This window comes from Apteryx mantelli, chromosome 17 (genome assembly GCF_036417845.1).
Source record: "Apteryx mantelli isolate bAptMan1 chromosome 17, bAptMan1.hap1, whole genome shotgun sequence".
In the NCBI taxonomy this organism is placed as follows: Eukaryota; Metazoa; Chordata; class Aves; order Apterygiformes; family Apterygidae; genus Apteryx; species Apteryx mantelli.
The window spans coordinates 17,599,020-17,621,904 of NC_089994.1; the positions used below are offsets into that span (position 1 = coordinate 17,599,020).

Below are 22,885 nucleotides of genomic sequence, written 5' to 3' on the forward strand. Positions count from 1 at the left end.
TCCTGAAACCGTTGTTTGAAACGATCAAGAGCAGACGCTCCACTACTGAGTCATAGCCTAGTTCAGCGATCTGATCTTTGTTGGTCAGGAGGAAGAATGCTGATATGTCTGACCAAATACAAATCTCACTACCATCTTGAAAATAAACATAAGAAGTGTTTATATTCAATTATATTAAATAGCGTCCTGTCCTGGTAAGCAGAACAAGCCTCATCAAATCTAAATTGTTTCCAGCCATGCTAAAAAAGCGGATGGTAGCACTTTTCCCATCAAAAAGTCTGTAATCCATAACAGATACCAAAGATACATTTTGCTTTGATAGGAACCTGTAGTAATAATTTAATACTCTGTTGCAAGATGTACCTAGCTAATGCTTGCAGAAGAGAAACAATAGACATTGATACTCACTGGACCTGAAAAAAACTATAAAACATTGCATAATTTGGATTATAATTAGGCTCCATAATTTAAACTCTGTAGTCATTACATCTTCTATCTGCCAGCATCTTCAATGTCATGATGACAAAGTGCAAAGTGCATGTATTCTTTCACTTAAGGAAAGAGAAATATAAAGACTGAAATTATCTATCAGGTCATCTTTTTTCCTCAGCTACTACAATTTTGGTTGATAGCTGAGACTGAATACTGAATTAGGTAGACTATAGATTCCTGTGCTGATCTGGCAATGCTTGTGGGTGCTGAAAAATATTATTAGCTTTGTATGGGAGTGACCAGTTCTTGATGAATGCAGTAACAGTATAGAAATGGAACTACTGCCATGAATTATATTGTTCAATTAGATGTAATATTCGATCTTTAATTACTTCAAGTAAAAATTACACGTGTCTTCCAAGAAGCTGTCATTTCTGTGAAAGGTTGTAGCTATAATGACTATCTGCTCCCTTTTCCCTCTTTCATAGGAACTGCTTGTTTCAGTAGGAACTGACTCCCTTTCCTCCTGCTCATTGCTCGCAGAGACGCAGCTCCATTCTTTGGTGAGCTCAGAGAGCGTGTTTCTTTTAGGTTTCAGAAAAGGCAAGGTGAGGCATTACTCAGGAAGCAATTCCTGAGCCTGGCTTAGTCGTAGTGTAACTTGACTTGCATCTGCTTGTCAGTACTGAAATTTGTGCTGTACCTTCTACACCTATGTGCCGCACCCTTCCAGCATGTACTGCAGTCACCAAGCGCAGCGCCTCGAAGTCCTCACTCTTCCAACAGTTCCTCCAAAGTTCTCGGCAGAGCCCATGTTACAAATATGATATCTTGGTTTCGCTTGTGAGAAAATGGAAAAGCTGCCTTATTTTTCTTTTTTTTTTTGTTTGGAATTTTAGGAACAATCTAGCAGATTCTGAAACCATAATAAAGATGTTGGGCTTTTTCCTTTGTAAATACAGGCGATCATTATTTTGAAATCAGAAATTCAATTTCACAGAGAGGTCCAACTTTACCACAGAGGGGAAGAAGATGTGGGAGAAAGGGATGCTCCAAATGTTTACCAACATTCCTTCATGTTAATTTCTAATATAATTAATGCAGAAATTCACTCTTTAGTCAGTAGACTGGTAATCAGAAATCAAACATTCATAATCAACTAATTGGAAATGTTTCTCACTGAGCATCATTCCTATCTAGGGACCTTTTAGTAAAGTCTGTGTACGGAGTTGCTCATGTTAATGCAGTTTTCAAAAAGCAGATTTTTTTGTGGGGGGGATCCCGAACCAGACAAAAATCTGCCTTAGGCGGTTGCTTTATTGCAAAGCAGTACAGTGCCTCAGCAACCTTCTCGTTCAGAGAGAGCCTGGTCGGATGAAGGCTGCAGCCAGTACAAAGGAAGCTTGTCTGTGGTTGCACTTGCTCAGAGAAGTTGGTTTCCTTTTAGAAGATTACACAATTAGTAACATTTGTTAACAATCTTTTTTTAAGTTAAAGCTGGGTTTGACTGGAGGTTGCTTCACTTTCCTCTTAAAGGCAAGTCTTACAGGGGATTAAGTGTTGCAGGCAGGGCGGCTCCCGTGTTACTCCCTTCCCCCAAGCGCTGCTCTGTGTGATCCTTTCCTGGCTTCCTGAAATCCCGTGCCAAGAGTTCCACAGCGTGGCGCAGGAGTGGTGCACTTACCTTCCACACATCATACCTTGCACGCTATGAAGGGAGAGAGGGATTTTCCTAGATAACTTTATTTGGAAAAATCACATCTTTTCTCCTAGATGCCTTCTTCGCTTCTAATACAATGCAAAGCTCCAAAGTTCAAATGTACAGCCTGTTCAGTCTACACGCCTCTTTCTAGGATGAGACAGAGACATTGGTATGCTTCAGGATATTTTTCAAAACACTTTCTCTCTGTATCTTGCAGATATGCGCAGTCACAACTCCTTTGGTATGGTGTGGAACCCTTCTCAAACACACATTGAGAGGGAATACAGCCCTAAACTGAGACTGATATAATTTATCAGTATCTAAAAAGGTGAAAATGAAAATTCTCTTTTGGCATCAAAGTGAAAAATTAGGACTTCGAAGTGGTAAAAGACATGAATTTTATAACGTAGCCTTTTTCAACATTGTCACTGCACCCTTCGCTACTACACTGTGTTTTGCTCTGTAACCTGTTACATAGGCTGCTTAGTTACTTGCAGTTTTCCTGAAGTATGGCATGAAGGACTGTCCAGGAATTTAACTTCCTTTGCTGAACATTCAGTCCTGGAGCGTGTTATGGTCCTAGGATTTGGTGAGATACCATCAGAAGACAAAAGGCCGCTTGCCTTGTACAGGTCTGTGTCGGATCAGGGCAGAGCACACAGGTCTGGTTTGCTTTAGCTCAGGAACAAGCTCTTTGGGAAGGTGCTGAGAAGGGCTGCAAGAACAGGCCTTTGGAGAATTGTAAACGCAAGAGGAGCTGAGGTTTAGCCTGGCAAGATGAAAGCCGAAATGGAGAAGACTACTGGTGTGCCTCCAGTGAGCATGGAGAGAGGAGAGCTGTCACAGGGGACAATTTTGGCACCAGAGCAAGCGTGCCAACAAAAGAACCGGCCATGGAAATCTGCGGGGTGAAAGACGGTTTCTAATCTGCAGGCAGGAGGCTGGTGGTTGCGGCTGGGTTCAGGACGGCGCAGGAGCCGCATCCACCACCCCACAGACACCCGCAACCCGCCCGGGCCCGGGCCCGACTAGGCCACAAGGGGGCGGGACCCAGCTTCAAATATTAAGGGGCGGGGCTACTAGCCCAGTGACGTCTCCACCAGCCAATCCATGCCCTGCGGGGGCGGGGCCAGTTTGACCAGTGAGCGGCAACCGCTTCGCCTAATCAGCACGCGGCGCGGCGCGGCGCTGGCCAATGGGGAGGCGGAGGGCGGGCGCGGCGGGGCCGGTAGGAAGCGCGGGGCCAGGTCGGGCCCGGTGTTTGATTCCTGAGGAGCTGGTGAGTGGGCCGGGGGGGGAGGGGGGAGCTGGACGTTAACCCTTCTCGGGGCGGGGGTCGATTGCCCCCCCCCGAACCGTAGCCCCCAGCCCCTCCCCACCGCTGAGGGGAAGGAGGTGCCCCCCAGCCCCCCCCCCATGGCTGAGGGGAAGAGGGTGCCCCCAGTCCCCCATCTTTGAGGGAAAAGCAGTGTCTTCCCCCTGCCCCCCCCCCCCCCCCGTGAGGAGCGGGGTCCCTCAGCTCCCCTCACCGCTGAGGGAAAGGGGGTGCCCCCCCCGCAGTGCCCCCAGCAGCCTCACCGCTGAGGAGCAGGGAGCCCCCCGTCCCCCCTTCTACGGCTGAGGGGAAGGAGGTGCCCCCCCCCTTGGTGAGGTGCGGGTGTCCCCAACCCCCACCCCAGCGCTGAGGGGAAGGGGGTGACCCCCCCCCGGGGAGGTACGGCTGCCCCCGGACCCTTATCTTTGAGGGGAAGGGGATGTCTTCGCCCCCTCACAGTGAGGTGTGGGTGCCCCCAGCCCCCTCCCCCCAATCTCTGAGGGGAAGGGGGAGCCCTAGCGGCCCCCCCCCCGGCGCTGAGGGCCCCCCCCCCCCCCCCCCCGGGCATTAGGCTCGGGCCGCGTCTCCTCCCGGTCTCACGGGGCCGGGCGGGGGCAGCCGGCAAGGCCGCAGGTGTGGCGGGAGCTTGTGTCACCTGCGTGCGCCTCGGTGCCCCCAGCCCGGGGGGGGGGGGGAACGGACCCTGCAGGGGAGCTGCCGCTCAGCCAGCGGGGACTCCCGGGGCTCTGCAACGCCGCAGGAAACGAGCATTAAAATAACCCGCTGAGTAACAGGGGAATCTTTCAGGCTCGTCGCTGAAAACGGAGCGTGCCGCGTACTGGAGGCGTTACTGTGTCACCGCGAAAGACCCGGTGGTCGCCAGCAGAGTCCTGCGATTATCTTGTGAGCACAGCTGAAACTGTAAATGTTTCATTGTCCTTTCTTCCAGTTCTCCGACAGAAAATTGGCTATGGCTGCAGTTACAGAGCCGGAAACCCAGCTGTGTGGCAACTGGTAAGAAATGAAACTGAATACTTGGCAGAAGTGAAACTGCGTGTTGCTTGCTGTGCTTTTGACAGATAAGCTCAGAGGTCAAATGAGTAAGCAATGTATGTTCCCTTCAAATGCTATGAAATACTAGAAAATGCAAGTTAATTGTGAGAATACTTTCTTTTTAGGAACTTTTGGGTTTTGTTTTTGTCTTTTCGAGTATTAGCATCTTATAAAGCCACTTTTCCAAACAAATTACTCAAGTTTCTGACTTAGAGGTGACTAGAGAGAAATCAAGGTGTTAAGTGAAAATGAAGAATTGATTATTTTTTTTCAACGAGGTGTGGATGGAGTACTTGATTCTGAGTTTTGCTTTAACAGATGTGGGGCTTAGAAGCAGAGAAGTAAAAATAGAGTCAGTAGGTACATATTGATGTGGCAGTTGTTTCTCTTTGATTAAAAAAAAAATCTTTCCTTGGAAGCTGCAGTGTTGGTAATACATTTACTGATAATGATCTAATCTCAGAAGTCTTATTTTAGATACAAGCAACTGAAGAAGTTGATGTATTTTCAAAGAGAAACATTGAAATCTAAATAGTTTCTTGCAACATCAGCCTAGTTTGTTTGCAAGAAGTGAGTATGCGTTGTTTAGACAGTGCTGCTGGACTTTGTTGCTTTGCCAGACCGTTGGCTTGTTGGGGCCTGGCAAGGGATAAAACTGAAGAGCTGTAGTGGTTTTCCTTTGTGGCAGGGAAGGGCACTTAGTAATAGGTTATAATGTCAATTTTGGTGTTTTGAAGGCTGATTTCTTGGCGGGGGGGGAGGGGAGAAGGGGAACTGATACTTTCATCTAGAAATAATGCTGCCTGCTTGAGATAGAAATAGGGCTAAGCTCCTAGTGCTTCAGTTCCACCTGTTCTTTTCCAAATGGACCTTTTTTGGTTTGTTTGTAAGCATTGCATCCTCCTGAAGATAGGAAAATAAGTATCTTTGAAATTAAGTAAGTTAGGGATCTTGGGCCGCAGAGTAATATGGTTGCTGTTATCATTCAGTTAGCAGGTCTAGAGTAACAGAATCTGCTGTTTATTTTTTTCCCAAGCAGAGCACTACTGGGTCTTCTCTCATAGTCAAGTTCTTCCTGAGAAGAAACCTTTATCTTTTCAACTGATCTATTAACTTGGACTTGCTGATAACTTGTATATGCTACAAAGCTTCTCTTTCACATAAGGAAATTAAGCCACCTTGATTTTTATCTTAATGCAGTGTGAAAATTGTGACCTCTGCATGCTGTATACATTCATATGCTGTCTATATGGAACATTGAGGCCTGGTTGGGTTTACCTTTCTCTTTAGTTACTCAGTTCTCTAAACTATGAATTCTTAGAAAACTTTCTTAGGATTTTCTTTGAAAAACTGTTCAAAATTGTTGTCAGCATATTTTCTGAAAAGTAACCCTCTGTGTCTCTCTCATAGCAAAAAGCATATTCCTGTTGCCAATTTCACCATCCATGAAATCTACTGTAGCAGAAACATTGGAGTATGTTGCTACTGCAATGAATCAATCCCAAAGACTGAAATGAAAAACCATATTGAATCTGAACATGTGCAGGTAATGAACAGATTTTGCCTATAAAAATTGCTGGGTTTTATGGAAATGAATCTAATGAGATGCGTTTATTGCAGGTTACCTGTAAGTGTAGTATGAAGATAGAAAAAAGTCTCTTGGAGGATCATGAGGTTGGTGGACTTTGTGTTTATAGACCCTTGTAAGGTACTCAATGTTTTCAAGCACTGACTCTGGAGCCTTTCTGTCAGCCAAGACCTGGACACCAGCCTGTGATTTATGCATGTCTTTGCTGTATTTAACCATGCTTTCTAAGCTCTGAAAAAATCTGTTTGGAAACTGCCTTAAAATGGTGTAAGCTGCTCAAACCTCTGTATCAAAAGGGTATCTGTGGTGATAGGTAGTTTTGTCCTTATTAGTGATTAAGATGGAAAATGATATGCTACTTCAGAAGTTCAGAATATGATTAACTTGATTTTTATTCCCTTAATTTTACACATTTTTGTCTTCACTGCAGTCATTATATGAATTTTAAGAGCTTGTCATGTCTGAACAGGCTTTTAAAATAAACTAAGATAGGGCACAGTGGGATTTTTCTAAGTTACTGAATCCAGTTCTATGCTGTCACCTTTTTATAAACTTCAGTATTTTGTTTTCCAGTGGGCTCATTTAAAGGTAGCTCTGAAAGAACTGCCACACAAGTCTGCTTATTGATGAGGAAAAAGTGATTTTTCATGGAGAAAATGTCCAGTGCAAAACACCTCAAGTGGTTTATCCTGCAAGTTTGTGTGTGGAGCCTTTCTTTTATTTTTGTTTGCAAAGCAAATGATGATCTCTTACTGTATCATCTTTTATTTTAACATGTATTTCACATACCTTTGAGCAAGCATATGCTTAAAGTTTTACAAAGTTAACCCCTTTTAATGGTAACTTATCTGGCATTTAATGTAGGGTAAAGAACATATGCAAGCAATTATTGGTGAGTAGTAAATGCACTGTAAATCTGCTCCCTAATTTAGCACACACTAAGCTTTTTTCCCTTTCTTTCTTTTTAGTACTACTTTCAATGAAATAATAATTAGCATTGGATCTCAAGACCATATCTAAAAACTAACTTTAAAAAAACTCAATGTGAATCTACTGTTCCGGCATTACAAATTTAAAAAAATTTTGAAAATCTTTTCTTTTCTTCTGTATTATTTTTGTATGTTTTATTTTTATGTTAACTTTTATCATGTTTCTCCTGGGCATGGTAATTCAACACAGAATGTTCTGAATAGTCAGACTACCTCAGCAGGCATGTTTATGATCACACAGGTTATACAACATGTTCTTATATTTCTTGCATAGTATCTTATTTCAGACTATTCTTTGGTGTAACTTTGTATCTGGCTAGAGAAACAATAGACTGTTCAACTCTTGAGCAAACTGAGAACCTCCCCTCACCTTTGCATAAGTCTTCAATATGTGAAGAATAATCCCTTTTTCTTTTTTTCTTTTAAGGCGTCAGCGTGCCCTTTGCGTCCTGCAGTCTGTCAACATTGTGACATACAGCTTACATTCAATAAGCTTCACGATCATGAAAGTTATTGTGGAGCTAGAACCGAGACGTGCAGTGGGTGCGGTCTTAATGTAATGGTAAAAGATCTGAAAGAGCACCCTCGAGTCTGTGGGAAAGAGGTGAAAAAAGTAAGAGTAAGCAAAACAGTGCCTCGCTTTGAGCATGAGGATGCAGATTTGCGTTCCCTTCGAGACATTAAAAACCAACTAAGATCAGATAACTATGCTGGGCCTTTGTGGAGAATGCCCAGGGTGCTAGAAAATCAGCTTTACAGCAGCTGTGTAGGAGACAAAACACTTAAGGCCATTAGTAGAAGAAATGTTTCAGCAGTACAAAGAAATCGGAATCAAGGTAAGGGATAGATAAGGGTAATAATTTGCTTCTAATTTGACATTTGGCAGTGATCCAAGTATAAGGTTTTGTAGCTGCTTTATGTGAAAATACTGAATAACGAAAACTGCAGAGGCAATGTGAGTGGGACTTTTTTCTACTGTTGAATAGAACTGCAAATATATAAGCCAGTCAAAAAGAGAATTGCTGAGATGCCTGGTGTTAAAGGCTAGTACCTTGCCTGTTCTATTATCAGAACAAGTAGCTAGTTTAAAAATGAAATTGGAGTTCTTTGCTCACTGCAAATTCTGTCCGTTTTTATTTAGCGGCTGTACTCTTCTTTGCTTCAGTTAAGTAAAAGGGTAGGTAAGATCTGTATGTGGGTTCACATATGTGGTGCTGAGCATTTCTGCCATAGAAGCCTGTTCAGACATAGCTGAGATTATAAATGCCTCTGCTCTTTCCACTTAAGCCTCTAATCTCTTACCTCAACATGCAGAGGGTCATGTCATGTTTTAAGACATACCCTTTCCATGAGCTCTCTGCTGAGTGTATGCTCTGCTTTGTTTTGGACCACTCGGGGGATTTAACACTGCAGAATACTAAATTATAGTCTTCATTGTAGAGGACTGCCTCACTTGTAGAAATAACTTCTGGGTTTATTAATAAAGCTAAATAATCTAGAGAACTATAACTTGTAGGCCACTTGTACTAAATTCAAAAGAGTGTTCACAAGTAGGGTTTTTACCCACGTTGTAAGCTTTATTTAAAATTCTCATATAATCAGTACAAATTAAATACTGCAGCTATTTGAAATATGCCAGCATGGGGGAAAAGCTTAGCCTTTCTTTAGACGTCATTAATTCAGGCTTGGGCCCTGTCTTGGAACCCTGCTTTTTTTAAATGCAGCCTTGCTACCAGAAAGTGTTTCAGGGTTTTGTTCTGTATATGTATAACTCCCACTGTTCTCAGATATCATATCATTAAAAGGAATTAGTTTTCCCGCTGATGTATTGAAGAAACAGGACTTGAAATGTTTTAACCTCGTAAGGAGGGACTAGACTACAATATTTTATTTGGACCTTGTTCACAATGTAGGTTACAGAACTTTCCTCAATGTAACTTTCATAAAGCTCCCAGTGCCTGTTTTAACTAGCTGTTCAGTCTTAAGGTCAAGCTACGAGAATCTTATGTGTTTTCTGGTAAAATGCTCAAATGTTCTCAGGCTCAAGCCTTACATGAGCTTGTGGCATAAGGGAAACAACTTTCTTCTTTTTCTCTAGTTCCCTTTCTTTGTTACAAACAAAAATAGGGTGATTCTTCCTTCTTCCTCCAAAATTTGATGCAGGGGGTGTCCTGAGGCTTTGAAAGGCTGAACTCAATGAGTGTCCACATCTGCACATGTGAAACCCTCTTAGTGTAACTAATCTAATGTTTTTAAGAAGGTAACTGCTTGTTACAGGGCTAACGTTCTCTAAAACTTATGATATTTATCTTTTGAAGAGGATGACCTGGAGCAGCTGGAGAGAAATAAAAACACTAATTCTTCACTTTATGAAGAGCAGAATGCCAGTTTAGACTACATGTTAGCCCTTAGCCTACAAAATGAGAATAATCCTCACAATAATAGTGCAGCTGAAATTCACAGTGACTTCTGGAAAAACTACTACACCAAAGAGTCTGTGCCATCTGCCTTTGTTAATGAAATGGACAAGTCAAACATCTCTTACGACTCTCTAGAGTCTTTTACCAATTCAAACCACATAAAAAGTAAGTATAAACACTGACTTTTTTATCCCCCCTTTAAAATTTGGGGTAAGGGGGAGGGAAAGACTGCGTTTTTGGCATTGGAGTGTTAAAGATTTTTCTAGCATTTTAAAAATGCCAAAATTGCGCTCTTTGCAACTCCCTCTAAATCATTTTTAGATAATTAATACACAGGAGATTAGACACTGCATGAGTAGCATATTCTAGAATTTTTCTTTCCTTTTCTAAGTTGTATCTTCTGGTCCCTCAAAATTTAGCAATACTAGTGTTTAAATTAATGATACCTCTTTGAAGGAAGGAGGAAAAAAAAAGCTGTAGTGAACTCTGACCTTGATATCTTAAAATTATTTTCAACTTAAAACACTTGGAAAAAGTGAAAGATGTTCTTATTATCCTAGGGTTGCAAAAGTGCCTTCCATTCAACATGAAACAGTAATCTCTCTAACTTGATGTCATTCTGAAGTGTTTTTTTTAGAAACAGAATGAAACAGTCTGTGCCTGCCAGGGCTGAGAGATTAGTAACAAATGAGTAGGTGACAACTTTTTCTGTTGAATAAACACAATAGGAAGGGAGGATCTGAGGGGACACCTGAAGTGCCAGGTTATTTTAAAAAGAAGAGGTACTGAAGGATTATCTGTGGTGGCGATAGGCTTTTGTACCAGACCGGTGAATACATATTTGACCCCAAAAGGTTGTTCTCGTTCTGGGTGACCTGATTTTACATGCATGAACCTGACCAAGTGGGACTAGAGTAACCATTTCCTCCCTGCTTGCTTCGAGTGCTTCCCGTGGCACAGAGCAGGAGTCTGTTGCTTAGGAATTTAGAAGATCAGTTGATCTGATTGCAGCAGACCTCTTTATGGTAGAGGATGTAACCTTTTACTTACCTTGCAGGCAATGAGATCATGTTGCCGTGTGAATTTTGTGAGGAGCTCTACCCTGCTGAAGATCTGATTCTTCATCAGGTTTAGTACTTCTTGTATTGTATTTAGAAAAATGTCTGTACTGCAAACCCCTATTACTGTGACTTAAAAAGGGTAGAGTGTTTGCTCAGTGATACTGTCAGAACTGTCGCAAGTTCTTGTTTGCATAGCATGATTTTTAAAAGGCCGTTTATGCTAAACAAGATGGCTAATTTTTCCATGTTGCTTGCATAACAGACAGGCTGTAATCCAGCAAGTGCCTTTGCATCGTTCAGTAAAAGAAGTTCTCCAAATCCACGAAAATATGATGATTTGCATGATTTTGGGTCTGTAAGCAGTAGATTTCTTTATTCATCCCGACCCCAAGCTGTCCAGGCAGAAGGAAACATTATCATTCCATGTGAATTTTGTGGCATCCAATTAGAAGAGGAGGTACTCTTTCATCATCAGGTACTGAATCAATCCTGGGACCAAACTTGATCTGTTGTATCTAATCTAGTTATTCTAGAAGTAGGCTAACTATAGCAATTCCTGTGACCTTTTGGGGCTGCACATTCCAGGAATCCATGTAATTGTCCCCTACATCGGATCTTCCTGAACAAAGACTGTTGAGTCTCATCTAAAATGTTGTGGCATGCTGGGGCTCTTACTAAAAAGAAAGAGCAATTACTTTGAAAGCTCTTATGATGAAAGCTAAAGAAAGGGCACTGAAATTGCACAATATAAATGGTTGACTTGTACATAAAAGTTGCTTTGAAAACATAGGAACCCGGAGGTATGAATTGCAGCTGAGGCGGGAGAGGAGTACAGGCTATAACCGGAGCAGGCAAGAAGGGAAGAGGACAACATAGACTGCAAAGCTGGGAGATGGAGAAATGTTCCTGATGTAGAAGGGTGGATGTAAAGAGAGGAAAAGGGCAAAAGCTTGACTGTCTCTGAAGCTAGGTCTAGCTATGCCTAAGAGAGAAGCGGTGGGTTTATGAAATGATGCTGGGTTTATGTACATGCTGTAGAGTTGTTAGAGTATTCTGATTCTTCTATAGATCACTGTCTGGGATTTCTAATATGGAAGGAGCACTAGATCTTGGTACTATTTAAGCTGTTATTGGTTATTTCTGCTTTTTAAGAATGTTGGACAAATGCCAGTTAGAGCGCTTGGTGCTTTAATACTTTTGTACACCCTCTAAGGAGCAGATTTGGGGAGTGGCGTACATGTAGAAGAAATAGTCCTCTAGAATTGGCTAATGTCACAGAAGTTGCAGAAAATGCTGAGCTTGCTCATTTTCTGTTTCGGAACTGAAGGAACTGGGGAGTTGATGGTGGTTCTTGCAGTCCTAACTAATAAAATAATGAAGCTGTTTTTTTGGATGGGGGTGTGTGTGCTCTTTTTTCCCTTCCTCTCCTTTTCTTCTAGTGATAGTAAGATCTGATAAAATGTCATACCTTATCCTTTGCTAAATAGTGCTTGAAATGAAGAGGAATTTCTATCCACCTTCTATTACAGTTGGCTATTGGAAGACTTCCCCCCCCTCCCCCCACCCCCATCTAATGATTTTTGGAAATGCAGACTCCAAAGACTGCTTTTTCCATAAGCTTTTAGTATTTTTGGTGAAGCTTGTGTATGATGGTCAGGACTTGTTAAGAATTAGTGACTGGAGCTGAGTTGCTACAACATAGTCTGTCTGCTAACCACCAAAAGGACACTGTGTATTTAATATTTTGTGTTCCAAGTAGTGCTCTTGGTGTCTCAAAAAGGTGAGGAAATCTTTTCCATTCCAGTTCATAATGGCATTGATACAGAGTTGTTACCTGGAACTCGATCAGAATTACACTTAACAGCACTTCAGACTGCTTGCCACATGCTTGGGGTTGGCTTTGCAGGGTCATTTTTAGGAGTGAGAGACAGAATGCTGAATAACAGAATATGGTCTTAGGTTCGCTGGTAATGAGGCCCCAAATACAGTGTGTTCTGTTCAGGAGGACAGACTGAGACTCGGTTCCATTTTTGCATAGGTCCTGTGATAGCTGGGAGCTATTCCTAAACTGTATCTGTAAGAGAAAATGTGGTTGTCAACAAGCCAATATCTGCCTCTTCCTACAGATGCATCCCTACTAACTAAGCTTTTTGAGAGGTGATGCTTTGCAATGTTTTCACAGGAATAAATCTGAATGAGCTGTCACTTAAATGCTCAAATTTATCTTTTGCTTTAGGACCAATGTGATTTGCGCCCAGCCACAGCCAGCCCAGCGGATAGCTTGCCATCAAAGCATCCACTGTCTTCTCAAGACAACACAGAGAGAAGAGAATCGCCGGAGCTGGCTAGGAGACGCATCAGGCATCAAGGTGTGGGCAAAATGCAGACATAGGACATTGTTTTCCTCACCTTTGCAGGATTGCTGTTCATGTTCCAAACTGAATAGATGTTCTTATTCTGTTCTGTCTCCAAAATGTAAATGTCTTCAGTTGTCTACCACTGTTCTAGTTTTATGTGAGAAAGATTGAATCACTGAAACTCAATGTACTAAAGATCTTGGTTATGAAATTTCATGCTGCTGGAATGGAAATTCTAGTTTTGTTATTATAATCTGAAGTGTCTCTACTGTCTCATGTTGCATTTGCTGTTCCCAGTATGTGCTCTCTTCTTGTCCTTTCAGGAGATGTTTCTCCTCGGTGTATAGAAGGCTTCAGGCAGCAGAGGCTTGGCTATCCTGCGCGAGGAACCAGACCACTAAGTAATATGGCAAATGCCAGGAATGCACCAGTGACCTCTTCTGGTACAGCGAGAGCTGGTGATGCCCTGAATTTGAGAGGGAAGCCTAGGAAGGTGGCTGGTAATGAGGGAAGACCAAAGAACAGGGCTGCAATTGAACCTGCAGGTGGGACAACGCCACGTACACGACCAACTCAAAACTTTCATTCAGAAGCTTTCACATCCAGCTTCTCAAGAACTTCTCCAACACGACCAAGGTAAGGTCTATGTTGAGGTCCTGAAAACTATCTTTGGTTTCAAGCAGCCACACTGGGCCTGCCCTAATGGATAAGGTGCTGTAGTGGCACTGTATAAGCAAGCTTTGCTCTGCTGAAAGTGGGGGGACAGTCTTAGGCTTGGCGCATTCTGATCTTTGGATAATGACAACCCAACAGCAGAAATAGTGACAAATCCCTTCCAGTCCTCTGCCTGATTTCCCTACAGTGCAAATCTAGATTTTGCTGATATTTGCCTGTGGAGTTTCACTCAATTTGGTTGGTACCTATCTGACTCTCAAACAGCAAAGTTCGTTTTTTTTCTATGAAAATAGAGTAGACAATAAGGTCGCTTGGCGATGAAGCGTGGGATAATGCATGCTTCTTATTTTTTTCAGAGACCTCAGTAAGACTGGAACAGCTTTCTCTTTACCCCTTCAAAAAACAATCACACCTAAACCTAAAACGAAATCCAAAAATCTTAGTGTGGTACCCATATGGCTCAACACCTACTTTCTTTGCTGCTTAATCCAGCTTGCATTACATGTAGCCTGAATCAGCTGTTTTTTCTGCAGTGCATGTGTATTATTGAAGTGCATTAAGGCAAAATGAATAGAGGATCTGGCTCTTCTGCTACAAAAATAACTGGGTTAGGATCCAGGGGGAGAATGAAGGGCTTCTAGATCTTCCAAACTCTCCCTGGTTTAAAGGGACTGTGGTTATTCAGCAGTAAAAGCACTAGGTTTCTGGAGGTTTACGTGATCTGAAAGCTTCCATGTTCTTCTACAGCATGGGGAATGGAGGAAGGATGTCGGATGTTCCAGTCAGCTTCAGGAACAGGAACATAAAGGTAAAGCATCCAGTGCGAAGCAAGAGATTGGTGTTTTGTTCTGTGTTCTGATGTTGACTAAATGGCTCCATTTCAGTGCTTCAACAGACAGGTTTCTATTCTCGCCTTCAGAGGTTAGAATAAATGCAGAAATGTTGTCATGTGCACAGTGTTAAAGTGCTATCGATTTGCTTACTGCATGCTTAGCTTATCCTGCATGAGTGGTTAATAAGAAAGGATATTTCCTGCCTCATTGTCACTATAAGTGGTACCTACGTGAGCAATACACTTGCCTCTCCTTTTTGTATTGGTTTTGCTGGGATGATGAGCTATTACAGTCCTTTCTGCTTCAGGGGGGTTTTTATCAAGCACTCTTAAAACATCTTTCTTTTTCCCTTCCCTCTAGGCAAAACCCCAGAGCCCAGAATCTGGTTATCCAGAGGACAAATGATCTACCACTTATGAAATATGTATTTAGCACTCTACGCACTCTTACTATGCACTACAATACTTATTTATCTGAGCGCAAGTAACTGCTATATTGCCATGTTATTGAAGACTTTCTATCAATTTAAATTTTTATAGGCAGTGATCATTTTATATGTATTTTTAATTTGTGAGAGTATCTTACAGGTTTTTACTTCTGTGATCTATACTAGCAACATCCCAAATTGGCAAATATATGTCTACCTAGGGAACCACATGTTCCATGTTTCCACGTTGGCTTTTTGTGACAGCCAGTGCAAGAGAATTTCTTTGACATACTAGTCTTTAAGTCCGTTTCCTGCTGCTCATGTGCTAGTTATCCTGAAGAGAGCAACAATGTACAATGAAAAAGCAAAGCGATCTATCAGCCAAGGCTACCCTGGGGAAGAGCTGGTCCTAGCCACTTATTTATCGTGTAGTTGAGTACCTGTCAGAGGCCTTTAGGAGGAAAGGCTCCCTGGCTGGCATACTGGAGAACATCCAACTCTGCGAGAGCAGTTATCCTTATAAATTAAAAGCCTGGGTGGTTTGGCTCAAAACATACTCAACAGCAGCAAGTAGCTGAAGAGAGTAATAATGTGGCATTGCAGCTGAACCGCTTAAAGCTTCATAGTGTATCTATCTTGCAGGTCTCTGCATTGGCTAAGCAAAGCCATCTCTGCCTTTTGGGGCTGAGGGGGTCTGTACCTCCAGCTGCACGTCTTTGCTGCCAGAAGTGCCCAGGGCATGGACAGGTGGCATCATGATTCTCGGTGGATGAGCTCTAATCCCCTGGTTTTGTTCTGTGAAATGCTTTTTAATGCTGTATTAGTTCATGCTTTTTAAACTCCTTGTAATAAATTTTATCTAATGATGTCCTGAAACATTGTGAAGTAGAAATCTGTTATGTGAAGTGACATAGTAGAATGGATTGAAAAAGCTTCTTTTAGAGCAGGCTTATCACTGGGGCCAAATGACAGGTCACACAGAATAGGTCTTCACTAATTCATGGTCCATTGTTATTACCTGCATTAGGTCTTCACTGAATTCTGCTTTATTTGTTAGCATCCTATGTGCTTTAGGAGGAGGTTAGGGAAGGGGTAGTGTACATTATCTAAGACCACGAACCTCCTGGAGCAGCTGGTGACCACGGATCATTACCCAGTAGAAGTTCTTGGCCAAGGCTTTTAGTAGAGGCCTCGTTGCATGCCGAATGCCAAGCCACTGCAGCCACAAGGATGGAATGAAACTAGTGATTGCTACTGTGATCTTGGTTCTAAAATAAAGACATTTTACGGACGCTTCCACCAAATGTAAGCGTTTATTAATACAAGAAAAGCAGAATAAAGATATTAAAAACAGGTGGCAATCAACCTTGCACTGGCATTTCTGGGGACAATTGCTATGGCAAGATGACAAGGGAACCTAAGCTGTCTCATCTGTTCTGTGAAGGTTAACAGGATGCCTTGGTTCAAAAACTGTTAGTATGAAAAATAACTCAAACTACTAAGCTGACAACTTGGTTTAGTCTGCATTATCTCTCAGGCAAGAGAAATATTGCACTTTCTCATTTAAGAGAAGTATTAGCCATTTTACTTGTTTTCCCTTTTGTACAAAATATTTACATTTCTGTTGCAAGTAAATACAAACAAATTACAGTGTATTAACCCATAAAAGTGGGATTTAAAAGCAGATAACCTGCAACTAACTTCTAGTAATGCTAATCCTCTGCATCAATGCAGCTTCAGAATTGGAGGACTTTGTATTTCCAGCCCCAAATAAGGACACAGAATACATCTAAAGGGATGTTAAGAATCTCCTTTATGCAGGTGTACACTGTATGGCCAAGAGCACTTGACAGGTTAATGTTGTGTAAGGTAGTACCAGGATGGACACACACCAAGCTAGAACTAATACTCAACTTCGGCATTTTTCCATTGTTTAGTATAATTTTACATTCTGAATGAATATATTAAAAAAAAATCACAAACCAATCTTTGCTTTGACAAACAAGCCTATTACAGACAATGTCAAGTTCATTTAAAGCACAAGGAAGTAACGATGATTAGAAAAGCTTTAATTAAAGGCCATTTGGGCTACAGCCCAACCACTGCAGCACTTCCTTCCTAGTAACTTAAAGACCCCCCCCCCCAAAAAAAACAACCCCCCCCCAAACCTAACCCTAGTTCTCACCAAGGGATCATATCATATTCTTCAGAAAAAAACCAAAGTAGATGAAGGTTATTTATTGTTGTGACATTTTTCCTGTAATAAGAAGCTTCATTTACACAGCAGGGTGTAAACAGCATTGACTAAAAGTTTGTTATTTGTAATCATAAATAATTAATTGTAATAAATATGTATCAAGTAACTTTACAGCACACTTTTCAGGGCCAAGATGCAGATATGTTTCACTCAAATGTGCTCTCTCTGGAAGGAGAAGAAAAACATTAGCAGCAGTTATCTTACTCACAGCTGTAATCATATCATTGGAAAAGACTGGCATACCGAGTTCTCAAACCCCTACGAGTGAGGTATTTGACTGCACTGCGCGTCCACTCAAAGTATTAAGGGCTTGAAATGAGAGATTAAAAAACAATACAAAATTGCAATTCAGAAGCATCAGAAAGAAACCCAAAATGTATCCTTGTCAGCAACAACAGTTCTGCCATGAAATCAGTTGACATTCTTCACATTTTCTGTTCGGCACCTGTTTGAGAATGCACTTCTGAGATGGGAATAAAATAGCTTCAAGCCATTTATTCTGCTTAGTTTTCCCCTTGGTCTCTGTAAACTCTACATGTGTGTTTGCCCTTACTCTGAATGATTTTTCAGCTACATATATGCTTCTACCAGAAAATGGACAAGATTCAAGAGTAAATATTATTCCTACATGTATCTGTTCCTTTGAAAGGGAAATACGTAATAGAATGGTAACACAGCTTTCCTAACAACAGGATTTGGAGACTCTGTATGCCAACAACTATCTCTACAACTGTTGCACACACATTTTTCCATTCGCTCACAGAAGAACAAGAATATACACACTTGTTTAGGCTTTTCTCTCTTACTCACATTTTATCTTCCAAGTACCACACACTCATCATTCCCAATATTCACAATAATATACAATAAATACAGCTTTTTCAATTCCCATTACCACTGACAAGCCAAATTAATTAGTGTATGCTGTCTTCTAAAGAGACATATAATACCAACCTTAAAGTACAGTTACACACGCATCATCGCAGACCTTTTGTGTGGTTTGATGTGCACTAAACACATCTGAAGGAAAATAACTAACTTGTAGCTCAGTACTGGCACTTAACTTATATAGTACGGAGCCGAGTAGTACAGCAGTAACTCCAGTATGTTCTTTTCGGTTCTTCAGCGCGCAGGTAATTAATTGTCATTTGTGTCTGGTTCTAAGTGATTAACAAAGTAATGTCTGACTTTTCGATGCCCCCAGTACAGGGCCATGCTCTTTTACATTAGTAAAGGAAGATGCATGTGTTGTTTCTTAAATCACTGCAGAACATATTTCACAAAATACAAAAGTTAAACTTACAGATTTGTTCTCTCTCTCTAGTCTGCCATTATCTTTCCATATAAAATAAAAGCTATATCTTCAAACAAGTAACTTTGTGCCTTCCCCCATCCTCCTTTTGGGTGTCATATTTCTAGGATAATTTGCTCTTAATTAAAGATCAATCAGTTTTGAGTACAAAAACAAGTTACAGGTGTTTAACCACATACTGATCATTCTGAAAGCCTGTTTAGAAACAGGATAAGGTCCCAGATTGTAAGCTTGAACTGTGGTATCTTACACCATACAGAGAAACCTCTCCAATACTTTAGTGATAATAAAGAAACTATTTTGTTAATAAACATAGCAGATATTCAAGAACATCCAGGGCAAGAACCCAATTGAACTATGGTCCTTTCACTGTTACGTTCTTTCAGTTATAAACTTTCCTAACTACAAGTGTCTAGCTGAAACCCTAAATTAACTGTGGTACCTACCAGTGTGCTTGCTTATAGTTAACAAGAAAGTGGTGGAAAGGTAAACGTGCAGTTTGGCAGCACGTTTTCTGCTATAAAACTCAAGCAAGTGCTGGAAGTTCTCAGGCTGTGAAAGAAGAGGTACCGTGCTCTGCTCTTAGAGGTACCCAGAGTGATTCCTCCCCCAACCCGGTTAATTCCATTTTTGCACTCAAATGTTTTGGGGAGAGTGATCTATAATCCTTTACCTCCAAGTGCTCCCAACCTCAGAATGCTCTCAGTTTTGTCACGTTTGCATGGGTAATATCATTCTAAATTACAAAATTAGAAATGTATGTGTTTAAAGGTTTTTCAGAATTAAATTATACACAAACTGGTCTTTACTAAACTATCCTACAAATATTCCACAAACAAGGCAGCAAAATAACCAGTCCACCACAAAATCTACAAATACAAAATGTAAGTCTTCCAGTAATTATTGTAACGGGAACAATAGTTCAGAAAATAAATTATCCTCCAACTTTTCACATAGTATAATGGAGGTATATATATATATATTTTATGCGAATTGAAGGGTTTCTGACATAGCCGAGTCATGAAACAATCCAGAAAGTCATCTCTAGTCTTCCCCCTCTTCAGCTCAGCCGCTAAGTGGATCCTCCCTGTAGTGTATAGCATATCGGAGCTTTTCTAGCATTATGTCCAGAGACGAGTACTGAGGAAGTTTGATCATAAACATGCATGTTTCAACGCGAATGTACCGGGAATCTGGAGAACCTGCAGGGGAAACACAAGAAGGTGTTTGAACGCACCCTCACTTGCACCTGATTCTCCACGAGTAGCCTTCCCCCAATGCCCATTACTAACAAATATCAAAATAATAATTTTACTGCCTATGTGTGTCTCTTAAACCTTAAATACCACTGTGTTAGTCCTATCATTTTAAAAACACAGAAGACAAACATTATACAAGATCTCATTGTCTCTAGAGGGCAATGCTCTAAGTAGCTTAAGCTTGTTTTAAGTTTTATTTTTGCAGAATTACATGGTTTGAAAATTCTCTCTTTTCTTAATTACAGCCAAAACCACCTGCATCTCTTTTTTCATTCTCCATACATTAAATACATGTTTAAATTAAAAAAGGGAGAACTGAAAACTAGAACTGCAACACAAGCAGAGCTGCCTTAAAAGGCAGTAAATAAACATACCTGCAGCTCCATCTGGGGGTGCAATTTTCATGGGGTAAGGTGGGACGTGGGCAGTATCAGGACCTCCGTCTTTGCACGGACACGTGAATGGAATTCGCTCCTGGTTGCAGGCAAACTTTATGAACTTACAGAGCTCCTCCTGAGTGAACATTTCTAACGCGCTCCAGAAAAACTCGATGTGCTGATCGGTTTCCATCAAGCCCACCTGGTACATGGTGTGTGCCTAACAGAGAGAAAAGCAAGCCAGATGTCCGCTGCTGCTTCCTTCTCCCCCCATAAACCTTCCCCACTTAAACTTTAAGAGGATAAAAGGCAATGGAAATTATACCTCTCTCCCCAAGTTCTCCTGCCTGTTCAAAATCATTACGAAATCCAGTCATGGTCTATACTGTTAATATACAGAGATTTTGTATCTTTTCAACCTATCTGCTTCTGCAACAGGCTTGTCCTAGTCTGTCTCCTCTGTAGTGCTGTTGGTGTAAATTTATTTTTCATCTAATTTGCAGGACTGGGACAGTTCATAATTGCTGCTAAGGAAAACAAAACACAATGCTAATACCCTCAGTTAAGGATATTCTACAACTTCTGACACAAGAAAACAGTTTTTTATGGCATATTTCTTATGGTATCAAAATGAAAGTATTTAGGATCAAAAGCTGTGTGTTACAGATTAAGTTTAGATTTTTAGAAGTTATTTGCAATTCAAAACAGGGGCAGCAGCTCTTTCAGTCCTAGCTCAAGTGGCAGGTTCTGAATAAAGCTCAATAAAATGGAAATAGTTTTGAAATTTGATGTTTAAAAAAAATTTAATTATTCCTATCTGGAAAAAGCCACACTCTTCTTATTTTTCTGAACCCAATTACATTTTTTGGAGGTAAAAGGGGGCGTCCAAGTACCGAGCACTGTTCCATAAGGACCATCATGGCTAAACCACAGGCTGAGTGAGGGTTCTCCCCTAAAACCTCCCACATGGAAAGGTCCTCATCTGCTTGTCAGATACGTAAGCTGTGCCAAAGAAGCTGCAGTACTTCGCACCTTGAGAAACTCCAGGTTAATGTAAGGTAGCCCACATGTCCTCAGCTCCATCTCCAGAGGGGTCAGCGTAGTTAGAAGCTGCAGGGGAATAATAGACCCAAGTCCAGCACGCACTGCAGTCATGCACTCTGGAGTCTGCAGCTCACGCATCCTCAAGCTACGGATTGCTGTTGCATACACGTCCTTATTCTCCCATCTGGAAGGAAAAAGGTTCAGGATAAGAAAGGAGAGTGTTTAAGAATCACCCTCTTGGCCTACCAAAGGTCATTACACAGGAGGGGTCTTCGGAGGGGTCTTCCAGTGAGTTTCAGCTTTTCAATGATCGAGGCTGAGTGTTAAACTATTTGCATTCTGACGCTTCCCAATTCGATTCCACTTTCTTCAGCTTATTCCTCCTTCCTCAGGCTCATGTTACTGGTATCTCCCAAGCCTCACAGCTGTGGGTGTTCAGCTAAGCCAGGAAGCGGTCAGTGTGCGCTGCTCCTGAGCCGTCTATTTCTTACAGAACAAAAGGCAATAAACAGCACTGGAGATTCCAAGGTCCCGCCAACAAATGTAAACTGTTCCCAGATTTTGTCAGCTTTCAGCTTGTTATGAAAGCATCTCTCGAGAGCCTGGTGCTTGGAAAATTATTCCAGAGATGGTTCTTTCCCACCTAGTACAACTTCCTGCCAAGAAAGTTGTTACTCACCCCACTGGAATGTGCCTGCCTCTGGGACAAAGCTCCACTTCTTCCCCTGTCATGGTCAGGTAGGTAAATTTACAGTACGGCTTGTTAGGACAGTCGGGGCTCTCTGTTGCTAGATGCTGAGAAGCAATTTCTGCACACAAGGCTTCCAGTTCAGTCTCATCATTTATCTGTCACAAAACGCAAGAACGATACCTAGTGATGAGCATGTCAGAACATCCCATTCTCGTGAACCATCGAAGGTACCAAAACAGTGCACCACCTGCATCATCCAGTGATGTAACTGGTGCACTGATGTAATGTAATAACAGCGTGAACACGGAAAGGCAGTAATTGCTTTGGTCCGTTATTTTCTGCTTTAGTACTATAGAGTTGCGTTAAGCATTTCAGAAGCCCTAAATTCCACTAAGCCTCGCAGCAAACATGAGGCTGAGCTGCTTTTCCAAGCCATCGGGATGCAAAAACCTAGCGCCTATACAATTGGCCAAAACACTCCACGGCGCTGCTCAAATAAAATAAATAAATAAAAACACCTGCTGAGCAGTGAAGGCAACCATCAGCATTTAGGGAGGCAGTAAGATTAGCTGCTGCTGGTCACTGGAACAATGTGCTTATGGGGGAAACTGAGGAAAAGGAGGGGAAAAAACAAAAGTTACTTACATTTTCAAATTTTTTGACGTAGTTGTAGGTGAGGATGTCAGCTTCCTGGAGATCAACATCGGGATCTAGTGGCTGTCCTACCAGGGTCTTCCAGAATGAGGGCAAAAGGTCAAGTGGAAGGGGAACATCTGCTCGAATCGCAATACCCAAGAGCTGCCCAAAGAAATGAAATAACTGCTCCTCCGCGTAGGTTATAGGGCTAGGCGTCAAAATGTACTTCCCCTTTAAAAAAAAAGCAAAAAAAAAGCATACAGCACACAAAACAGCATTTAACAGTTGATGCATACCCTGCAGGCACGAACCCCAAAGTAATGTGGCCGTGAAAATACCGATTGGAACAAGTTGAATACTGTTGAGTGGGCTACAAAAGGATTTACTGAAGTGTAGCATGGAATCTGTATATATTCTACGGTGATATAATATTACATTATCTTATCACTTAATGATC

The 22,885-nt window shown here is 41.6% G+C and overlaps 2 protein-coding genes across 4 annotated transcripts in view; one reads left to right on the top strand and one right to left on the bottom strand.

Annotated features, from left to right (window-relative positions):
• Nucleotides 1-3,376: 3,376 nt before the first annotated feature.
• Nucleotides 3,377-15,728, top strand: TRAFD1 (TRAF-type zinc finger domain containing 1). The gene is made up of 12 exons (XM_067306829.1): nucleotides 3,377-3,413; nucleotides 4,399-4,463; nucleotides 5,913-6,048; nucleotides 6,123-6,176; nucleotides 7,507-7,915; nucleotides 9,398-9,664; nucleotides 10,557-10,627; nucleotides 10,823-11,035; nucleotides 12,797-12,929; nucleotides 13,241-13,553; nucleotides 14,340-14,400; nucleotides 14,786-15,728. The coding sequence occupies exons 2-12, from the start codon at nucleotides 4,420-4,422 to the stop codon at nucleotides 14,828-14,830; spliced, it is 1,746 nt and encodes a 581-aa protein (XP_067162930.1). The 5' UTR covers nucleotides 3,377-3,413; nucleotides 4,399-4,419; the 3' UTR covers nucleotides 14,831-15,728.
• A 418-nt stretch (nucleotides 15,729-16,146) lies between these two features.
• HECTD4 (HECT domain E3 ubiquitin protein ligase 4) overlaps nucleotides 16,147-22,885 on the bottom strand; it is a 78,478-nt gene continuing 71,739 nt past the window's right edge. For all 3 annotated transcript variants that reach the window (XM_067306824.1, XM_067306826.1, XM_067306825.1), the window contains 5 exons: nucleotides 22,438-22,659; nucleotides 21,781-21,947; nucleotides 21,090-21,285; nucleotides 20,055-20,277; nucleotides 16,147-19,623 (listed from right to left, as the gene is read on the bottom strand). In XM_067306824.1, coding sequence (XP_067162925.1) covers nucleotides 19,487-19,623; nucleotides 20,055-20,277; nucleotides 21,090-21,285; nucleotides 21,781-21,947; nucleotides 22,438-22,659 — 945 coding nt within the window. In that variant the 3' untranslated portion in view covers nucleotides 16,147-19,486. The remainder of the gene's footprint in view (nucleotides 19,624-20,054; nucleotides 20,278-21,089; nucleotides 21,286-21,780; nucleotides 21,948-22,437; nucleotides 22,660-22,885) is intronic.